The sequence below is a fragment of the Natrix helvetica genome (assembly GCF_964273705.1).
Source record: "Natrix helvetica genome assembly, chromosome: 2".
NCBI classification, from domain to species: domain Eukaryota; kingdom Metazoa; phylum Chordata; class Lepidosauria; order Squamata; family Natricidae; genus Natrix; species Natrix helvetica.
This window is the reverse complement of record NC_138552.1, coordinates 228,956,971-228,967,244: the sequence shown is the minus strand read 5'-3', so window position 1 is coordinate 228,967,244 and position 10,274 is coordinate 228,956,971. Positions and strand designations below refer to the sequence as shown.

Sequence of the window (10,274 nt, the reverse complement as noted above, 5' to 3'; positions counted from 1 at the left end):
TGAGTGCTCTGACACCAGAGGTTTTTAAGAAGAAATCAGGTAACCATATGCCTGAAATGGTTTTCTGCTTGAGAGCAGGAGATTGGACTAGAAGACCTCCAAGGTCCCTTCCAACTCTTATTCTGCTAAATGAAGGGAAAAAATGAAGTAGGACAAACATCATGCCAGAAGTTATTGCATGTAAAAAACTTTTTTATTCCAAGTCTCTAGACAGAATCACAAACTGAAGTAATTGGTGGCAGAATCAGGTGCAATTGAGCCCAAAGGCTAGTCAGGATACTCTAAATGTGCCTTTGAGAAACAAAATCTAGGAGAAACATGTAATTGTCTTCTATACTTTTTATACAACAGATTAAACTTTTATATGCATATTTTTTTAAATTATTGTATGATACTCTTAACTATTTCATGAGGAAGTGGGACAAAAATGGATGGCTTCCAAGTTTATCTTGTAAAGATCATTTTTGAATAAAGGATAGCGAGTACAAAGCTGTTTTCCACTTCAGGCAAATCCAATATAGCTACTCTGAACCCAAAAAGATTGCACATATTTTAAGAAAGAACCTCATTTGGTTATAATTTAAAAGACAAGGATGCAATTTTAAATGAAAAATAATGTCCAAATATTCTGGAGCTGAGCCTTAAAATATTAAATGTAAGTAATCCAAAATCCTTTACATCTGGTAGTTTATTCCCCCCCCCCTAAATTTAAGCCTTTTGAGTAACTAAGCCTAAACATAGTAATTAACTAAACATAGCTTACTGTATTTTTCGGAGTATAAGACACACCTTTCCCCACTAAAAGAGCCATGTTGGAAATGTTGGTGCGTCTTATACACCGAATATAGCCATTTTTTGGCCTCCTGAAGCCCTGCCCCCACATCCCATTTTTGCGAAAAACGGGTCGTTTTTTGCAAAAATGGTGGCATTTTTGCCTTCTCCCACCCCCCCAAAAGCACTCTGCAGGCTTTAGCAGGGTTGGGGGAAGGCAAAAATGCCCTCAGTTTTATGAAAAACGGCCCATTTCCACCTGTTTTTTTGCAAAAATAGGGACATTTTTGCCTTCTTCCTGGGGGCCAGGGAGGATAAAAACGTTTTTTTCTTACTTACCTGTTTGAAATCTTGGTGCATCTTATACACCGGTGCATCTTACAGTCCGAAAATATGGTACTTAATTTTTAAAAATGCAATTCTCCAGATTTTGCAATGCAATCCGCCTCTAGAACACATATACTACAAAAGCCAGTAAAAATATGTGTATTTGTGAAGCTAATGTACAAAACTATATTACTTTAAAACTGCAAGTACAGATATATACATTTGGCAAAATGTGTCCCCAATGCATATAAACTTTAGTGAATATGCTCAATGGATCAAGTTCAATACATTCTACAAAATAGAAACTGGAAAAAAAAATAAACTTGATATATTTTCAGGGGGGGGGGGGGAAGAAAAATGGGAGAAACCAAAATGGATAGATTCATTATCTTTATTAACGTTTGAACAGAGGTTTAAGTTTCTTTCCATTTCTTCTGTATCTCCACCTGGACTATAGACTCCATCATCATAATATGGTATGATAGCATCGGAGTTCAATAGAGATATTTTTATCATATGGAGGATTGCCCCATGTCTGTACTTGAAAACTTATCTTTTAAATTTCATGAAGAAGATTCTAGGAGTATGCAATACTCATACCATTTTGCTCATGTATATCGAATAAGCTGTGTCATGTCTATAGAAACTGAAGGTAAGCCTTTTTGGTGGAATTTTGACACATTTATTTAGTGTATTCTGATGGTATCATTAGCTAGGAGACTATAATGTTAATACTAATAGTTTGCGCTCATTTGCTTATCCAGAGTGCACCACAGGGTGAACTAGCTCTGTACCAGAAAGAAGAGTGGCATCTTGTGGCATTATCTGGGGCCTTCTCTCACCACCGATGTCTCATCACAGTCAGGCATCGTATCTGAGTAGGTCCAGCACCGGCAGGAGTCTGACTGTCCACGCAAAATTCTGCCATGTTTCCCAGCAAAGTGGTACCTATTTATCTACTCACACTTATAGCATACTTTCGAACTGCTAGGTGGGCAGAAGCTGAGGCAAGTGAGAGGTGCTCACTCTGCCACATGGTGCTAGTACTCGAATCACTAGAGGAGAAACCACCTCCAGCATCTTTAAGCTACTGAGTCTCTGTGGTTTTAACACAAAATATATACAGAGAGATGAAAAGTGGTTTCATGTGTAACAAGCGGCTTCACAAAACAGAGAAGAGAAAGGAGCCATGTTTATTGCTTCTGTATTATAAGTCTTGCCATTTAAGACACGTATGCCAGCTTGGTATACATTGCTATCATGGTATTTTTAAAGAGCACGGTGGTTTGTGTGGTTAGGACACTAGGTTGGAGGTTAGCAAGCCTGCACTTGTGACCCAATGATGCTGTGTGGGGAAGTGAGCTCCTGACCTTTACTCCAGCTCCAGCCAGGGGACATGAAAAGAGCCTCTAACTGGATGTCCCCTGGGCAACAGTGATGTCACTGGCTAATCCTTTCTACCTGGAAGCATCTCAGTGCTTCTGACATAAGTACACATTGTACTTGTGGTATTTTTAGAATCAAGTGCTTTAAGGTGATACCTTTCATTAATACTGACACAATGAATTTCATTGTAGACAGCAAGGCAGTTTGATTGTTCTTAGAAAGGAAAAAATATTTCTTTGGGAATCAAAGTTTGTAAAGTAAAACAATTCAAAGAAGGAGGTCCTAAAAGTTCTTAGAGAAGATACAAAACAAATAATGTGAAATGGGATAGGGGCAGTGCAACTTTAAATGTAATTTTGCAATATGTATTTATATATTACTAAAAATCTAAATGCGTTTAGCTGTTTGCCTGTTTACACCCTCATATTAGCCCAAATAATGCATTGTATCACAACAATTTTTGAATCAATACCTAAAAATCTTTAACTTAAAAAATACATTAAAAACTCAGGACCCATCACTCCTGTGGAATTTAAATTTCCATGATATTCAGACCACTTTTATTCACAAAAGTGGGGCTATTGCAGGATCATGTGATTATGATTTCTGACACACCCTGCCAGCTTTCCATAAACAAAATCAATGGGAAAGCCAGCAGGAAGTCAGAAAGCTCATGAAATACTGTATATGGTCAATCTAAAATTTAATGTTCACTTTGGTCACATCAGACTGCACTACCCTTCTCAGAGGATGAGCCAATGGGTCACAAGTTGCCTAGTATTTTCTCTAAATCAGGGGTGTCCAAACTTGGGAACTTTAAGACTTGTGGACTTCAACTCCCAGAATTCCCCAGCCAGTGCTGGCTGGGGAATTCTGGGAGTTGAAGTCCACAAGTCTTAAAGTTCCCAAGTTTGGACACCCCTGCTCTAAATTATGAAATGCACAAAAGGCAGATAAAACTGGAATCTAGCATTTGCAATGATTCACTGAGAAAGTGAGCAAAAAGGAGGCTGGGAGCAAGAAATGATGGGCAATTACCCCATTTACTGGTTTTGAGAGCTGTTTGCTTCCTCCAAAATGATAAAGGAGAATTCCTCTTTTCACGTTCCTGAATTTTTTAACATAGGCATGGCATTTATCTCTTCTTAGCTCCCCTCAGAGTCTGCTGAAAAATATATTATTATTTGTTCTGAAGTCATGAGATGGATGTTCAAGGCTGATAAAGTGGTTTAATTATGGTGCATAGAAATAAGGCTAGGCAATTTCAAGGCCTTTCCTCACTGCAGAACTAGGTGTTATGTATCCATCCTACAGCTGGCAATATGTCAATATAACATTTGCTGTCCTCATTATCAATCCTTATTCTGGTACTACTGCCTGTGTTTCAAGTCACAGTGACTGCCTGATTTAACCTGCAAGTAATGGTATAACCATTTATAGTCGCTGTCCTTGAAGGGTGTCAGAAAAAGGAGGCAAATTATTGCTCTAACGTGGATGCAGCTAAAGACCTCACCCCATTCCTAAGAGGTCCGTAAAGGGGGCATACAAAAGCACACCAGCATGCCTACCGTCCCTGTCCTACTCTCCCCATTTATTTGTACTCATTTCCTTTGTTCATGTTCAGGTTTATACTTATATCTGTTATCTTGTACATGTTTGACAAACTAAATAAAATAAATAAATAAAAAAGATAACTTAAATCTCCCTCCTGAAGGCAACATCCTGACTTAGCAGAAAAAATAGTTAGGCTGAAGGTTAGATACAAGCATACTAACTTGCATATGTTGGCCCATAGATAGGAAATCTCAGAGGCATTTAAATATGGAATCCTTGGTGCCCTTGGCTGTTTTCTTGCAGATATTTACTCAATGAAACATCTCAAGAAACAACCAAGCTCCGAGAGCACCACAAACTCCACAGTTCAAACCTGAGCTATACGTTTTATTGGCATTTAAGTGTGCACTGGATGATGAAACTACGTAATTTTCCTTGAAGTTACAGCTTCATTATGATAGCTTTAAAAAGATGTCTATCTGGTGGGCGTCGAAAAAATTAATAAAACATAATTGGGCGGAACATAACAGATCACGAAGGCCTAGGGGACAACAATTTCATGAGACCAAATTAGGACAGACCTTTTCTCCTACTATGCGCAAGCCAGGTCTTATATATTTGTCATTAAAAAAAATCCCTTTAATATTCCTTGCACTAAAATGAACAGATAGTCGTTTTGATTGCTCCTCCTCTTCTGGCTGTAACTACAGCAAGCGATCATTTGGAACCCGCATTTTTGTAACGACTCAGGGCAGAATCATTTACACAACATGCCTCTCCTCCTTTTAGGTTTTGATTGGGGTTCTTAACATCGAAGCGCAATAGAAGCATATAAAAGCAGGGGCTTGAACATTGCCGGATTGATAATTGAAGGGCAATCATCGATTCTCTTCAGCGAATAACGCAAGTGTTTCTCAACCTTGGCGACTTTAAATCCTGTGGACTTCAACTCCCAGAATTCCCCAGCCAGCTGGCTGGGGGATTCTGGGAGTTGAAGTCCACAGGACTTAGTCGCCAAGGTTGAGAAACACTGGAATAACGGGACACCTACGCTTGACCCCACCCACCTCCCTGCTCTCCAGCGCCGTTTTTCTTACCGCTGCCTTTCGACCACGCCCCTTTCCGCCACGTGATTCTAATTCGGTCACCGCCATTTTGTAAGGACGAAGCCGCGGTGTAGCTTCAACGGCACATCCGGCGTTTGCGCTCGGTGCGCATGCGCACGCGTCTGGGTGAAGGGGAAATGGCCCGCAGACGCTTAAACAGGAGCGAGGAGGAGGAGGAAGAGTGAGCGGGGGAGGCCTCTGTGGATGCTTAAAGTCATTAAGGCTTCCCGCCATGTCTCGTCCCGAGAGCAGCCATCCGGCCATGAGGTTTCAACGGTCCCGGCTCGGCTCCATCGAGTCCTCTCGCTGGTGTGGACCACGCTCCCGCTCGCCCTCTCCGCGGGGTCACCGCCGCCACCACTACCACCACCGCTCCCCGCCTAGCCGTCGCTCTTCCCGTCGTTCGTATCGCTCGCCTTCCCCGCGCCGTTTCAGCAGGGTACGCTCAGTTGGAGCTTCCTCCTTTCGTCTCCGGTCCCATGTGTCTGTGCTTTCGCTGTTGGCGAAGGGAAAGGGGAGCCTTCTCCCCTCCAGCCCAGGTTCCGTCCCTTTCTGAAAACCGTCCGCTTTCCACTTCTCCCATTTTGTGACAGGGCCCAAGACTCTCTGACACCGCCCAAGCTACATAATTACATTTGCAAATCGTTTTCTCCTCCCCGACGGTATCGGATAACCCGTTTGTCTTTTTCAGTGGAAGGTTCTGACTTGACGGCAATGTGAAAGAAAAAGTTGCAAAGTAAACTATTAATATGACGTGTACTCTAGGCGTGCTTTGCCACCTCGAACTAAGTTCTAGTTGAGTTTTAAGTACGAGCTGCTTCCGAGTAAGCATTAATGTATGGAAAGTTTCTTTTTACATAAAGGGATCACTGTAGGGTTTTGTTTTGTTTTTGCTTTCAGTTATACACAGACATCGGAAAGGCTTAATACTTGGTAGAACTTGTGAATGAAGTTGCTTCTTTTGCAGCAGATTAGTAAGCAGTTCAATGGGCTGGATGTGTACTAAGATTGAAATGTGAAGCATAATGCGGTTATTTAGTAATATGCTGAAATTATTAAAAAATCTAAGCTTTTTAAAAAAGAAGCTGTGCACACCGTGTTATTAAAATCAATTCCATGATCATGTGCAGATCAAGGGTAGTCCTTGACTTACAACTATAATTAAGCCCAAAACTGTTAAGTGAGACATTTGTTAAGTGAGTTTTGCCCCATTTTACAACCTTTCTTGCCACAGTTGTTAAGTGAATCACTGCAGTTGATAAGTTAGTAACCCAATTGTTAAGTGAATCTGGCCTCCCCATTGACTTTGCTTGTCAAAAGGTTGCAAAAGGTGATCACATGATCTTTGGACACAGCAATAAGTATGAACCAATTGCAAAGTATCTGAATTTTGATCACATGATCGTGGGGATGCTATAAAAGTTGTAACTGAAAAATCGTCATAAGTCACTTCTTTCAGTGCTGTTGTAACTCTGAACAGTCACTGAATGAACTGTTGTAAGTTGAAGACTACCTATATTCCTCTCAAACGATAGTCCTGTTTTTGTTTACATATTTGGCACTATGCACTTAGTTGGATTTATTTTGTAGCAATGATTTGTATAAATTCATCTCTGAAGCTTCAGAACTAGGAAAATACCTTTTTCAGTGTTTGATCTATATTACTTTGGTTTCCCATTTCTTTAGTAGAACTATTTTTTATTCTTCATGAAGAATTGTACATTTTCTTTGACATTTTTTCCATCTTGGAAACCAAAGATATTTTGAAAATGGAACAATTACTCAATTTCATTGTTTTGTCAATAAGGTCCTTACTGTAGTATGTGAAAGGAACATACTGCAGTAAGGACCTCACTGTATATGTCACAATATACAATTGCTGTATCATACATCAACAGAATACTAATTTGTGAATATAAATTTTCTAGGAAAAAAATACTTTTTTTGGGGCTTACCTTTTGGACTTAGTCTTGGAGTGATATAATCCAGAAAATAGATCCAATTCAAAAGTTAAATTAATGTTTAATTTGGACACAGTGTTTCCTAAACAGGAAAGATTGGAGATGTGATAAACCATGTTGGATCCAGCAATGACTTCTTGAATAGGAAACAGACCACGTTCTTAGTGGAACCACTCCCCTCTCAAGGATGTATTTATCCTTGTATGTTACCTTTGTGTCAATTTTATGAAGCAGTCCATTTCTATACATGTAAAATTGCCTGTGAAAAGAATTTGTGCAAAAAGTGTAAAAGAAATTATGAAAAAAAATCATTCCACATCATGATCTGCATATTTTAAGTGGAAATTTATAGCCATTCTAAATGACATTTATTTTAATACCTTAATTCAGATAACAGAAGTAGATATGAGCTATGTGTTTCAGATTAACAGTCACTTGCTATAATGCTACATTGTATAATGTAGCCACTTTTAAACTGTTTTTCTCTTTAACTTTTACATAATATTGCAGTTTTAAGGTATTTTGCAACAATGGAAGATAGAAAGATAGAACGAACAGATAGCATATTGAAACTGTTTTCCCTTCCCCCATTGCAGAGATATTCGCCCTCATATTCTCCAAGGCATCACTCACGTTCTCCAGGCCGACGGTCTGAATCTTCAGTGGAAAAATACTTGCGGGATGTAGTTGAAAATGACATTGACACAAGCTCACCAGCTGATAGTCTAAGCAATGTGAACAGGTATGGCTCTTTGAAACCTAGCCTCACAGAATTGTGATTTTGTTTGTATCCCATTGTATCAAATAAAATGATATCTTGCTATGAGACAGTTTGGAAAATATATATCGGATGGATTACATTAGATGTCCCTCATCTTAGGACACATTCATATATTTTTATGAGGTTTATAGCCACCTCAATCTTTTGCAACCCACAGTAATTTAAAAACTAAAATAAAACACTGTAAAAACAAAGAATTATGTCATTAAATTTGCAAGTGGAATAATATATGAAAGTTTCCAAGTAATGTCTAAAAATTGAAGGAGGGGTAAGATAAAAATCCTTAAATGTTTTGATTGTTAGCTATGTTCAATTCTCTTTATCAGTTGCAGCAGTGATGCTGAATATTAAATCAATCTAATGTGGCAAAATTCTCTAATTTAACAACTTGACTTATATACACTGACTTATCTTGTTTCAGGTAGTTCTAGATCTTCTTTTGGTATGTCATTTTCTGTTCATTTCTACATAAATCTGTAGTGCATTTCAGTGCATGTTTAAGAAGCAAAGTCCAGAAGATGGAAATACAGTTTAATCTTTAAGTTTACACACTAGAATAAAAATAGGTATATTGTTTGATTTCAAACTATATTTTTCTTTGCAATCCCCAATTTCTTTATAGAATTTTATAAACCTTTATCTTATTTCTTTCTTTGTGCATTTTGATGACAAAGTATGCAGTTTACTTCTAAATATAATGCACTCTCCTGTTCTTAAGAAATGCGTGTAATAGTTTTACATTTTTACAATAACCACTTAAGAAGGTATTTTTCATGACTTAAAAGTTTGTATTCCTTATTAAGTTTAACTCTTTGATAGGAGGCAGTGAAATAATACCATGTTTCCCTGAAAATACAACCTACCCTGAAAACAAGCCCTAGCCCAATTTACATACCTGCTCCTAAAATAAGCCCTACCCCAAAATAAGGCCTAGTTAAGCCAGGTGCAGCTGTTAAAATCAAGCTAGGGAAGTGGTGGGGTGTGGAGGACAAAATGAGTCGGTGGGGAGGGGAGCTGCCCTATGCGCCTCACACTGGCTTACCTGAGATCTGCGCAGCCAGGCTATCAATGTCCTGACAACTTCCTGGCCTTGTGGCCGTGGCACCAGAAACCCTGTCCAAGATCCTGCGTGGTCACCATCCCATTTCTCCTTGCTTGACGCCATAATGCACATGGGGTCCTGAATGGGGTTACTGGAGGCAAGACGAGGCAATTGTCAGGATGTTAATGCAATACAATAGCAGAGTTGGAAGGGACCTTGGAGGTCTTCTAATCCAACCCTCTGCCTAGGCAGGAAACCCTATACTGTTTCAGACAAATGGCTATCCAACATCTTCTTAAAGACTTCCAGTGTTGGGGCATTCACAACTTCTGGAGGCAAGCTGTTCCACTGATTAATTGTTCTAACTGTCAGGAAATTTCTCCTCAGTTCTAAATTGCTTCTCTCCTTGATTAGTTTTCCCCCCTTGCTGCTTCTTCTACCTGTCAGCGTTCCAAATATCATGCAGAATTAAATCAGAGTCCAAGGTAAAACTATCCTTAAAGTTCCAATTTAATAAGTCAGACATGTTGGCAACGAACTGTGGAATCCCAAATCTGAATAACCTCCTGGGATTCCACCCAGTTGAAAGTTCATGATATTATCCCCACATCCATAAATCTATCACATGGTCCAATCTTCTTCGCCCACGCTGGCATCTCCACCCAGCTGCTTCTGGTCAGGTGTCGAGGTGTCGAGGTGCAAAGACAAAAGATGACCTTGGGCTTCTAGAAAAGAATGACAACAACACATTCCACAATTCTACTCCTTTCTATTCCCCACTCCCAACTACTACATTAATGAAACAATAGTGTGAAATAATAGAAAGTGTGGCAGGCCAAAGATCCTAAAAGGAACATAACTACAGGCCTGACAGGCGGCCTCTCCTCAGAAGAAAAATGTTTCCTGAAAAGAGAACAACATAAAAGTTAACATAACAAAATTAATCACCTCTGCCTCCCCCAGAGGGACCCTTTGGCTTATCAGGGAACTTCTCATGGAATTGTTTCACTAATTTATCCGCTTTTAGATCCCAACTTTTCATCCACATAGCTTCAGACAAAGGGTACCCCTTCCAATGCACTAAATATTGTAAGCGATCTCTATGCAGCCTGGAATCTAAGATTTTTTTCACCTCATAATGTGTTTCCCTTTCTACCACTACAGGAGGAGGGGGGGCTTGGGTGGATGGCCTTATGCTAGACCCATTACTGGTTTCAACAAGCTACAATGGAATACCGGGTAAATTTTCCCTAGAATTCTGGGTAGGCTGAGTCGAACTGTAACTGGGTTAATTATCTTTTCTATTGGGAAAGGACTTAGAAATTTTGGACCCAATTTCTTACTAG

The 10,274-nt window shown here is 39.5% G+C and overlaps 1 protein-coding gene across 3 annotated transcripts in view; it reads left to right on the top strand.

Annotated features, from left to right (window-relative positions):
• Positions 1 to 5,223: 5,223 nt before the first annotated feature.
• Positions 5,224 to 10,274, top strand: part of LOC309387771 (zinc finger protein 318-like) — a 53,439-nt gene continuing 48,388 nt past the window's right edge. For all 3 annotated transcript variants that reach the window (XR_014174660.1, XR_014174661.1, XM_081944555.1), the window contains exons 1-2: positions 5,224 to 5,583; positions 7,702 to 7,847. Coding sequence is in view for 1 of the 3 variants with exons in the window: in XM_081944555.1 (XP_081800681.1) it covers positions 5,377 to 5,583; positions 7,702 to 7,847 (353 nt within the window). In the remaining 2 variants the exon portion in view is untranslated. The remainder of the gene's footprint in view (positions 5,584 to 7,701; positions 7,848 to 10,274) is intronic.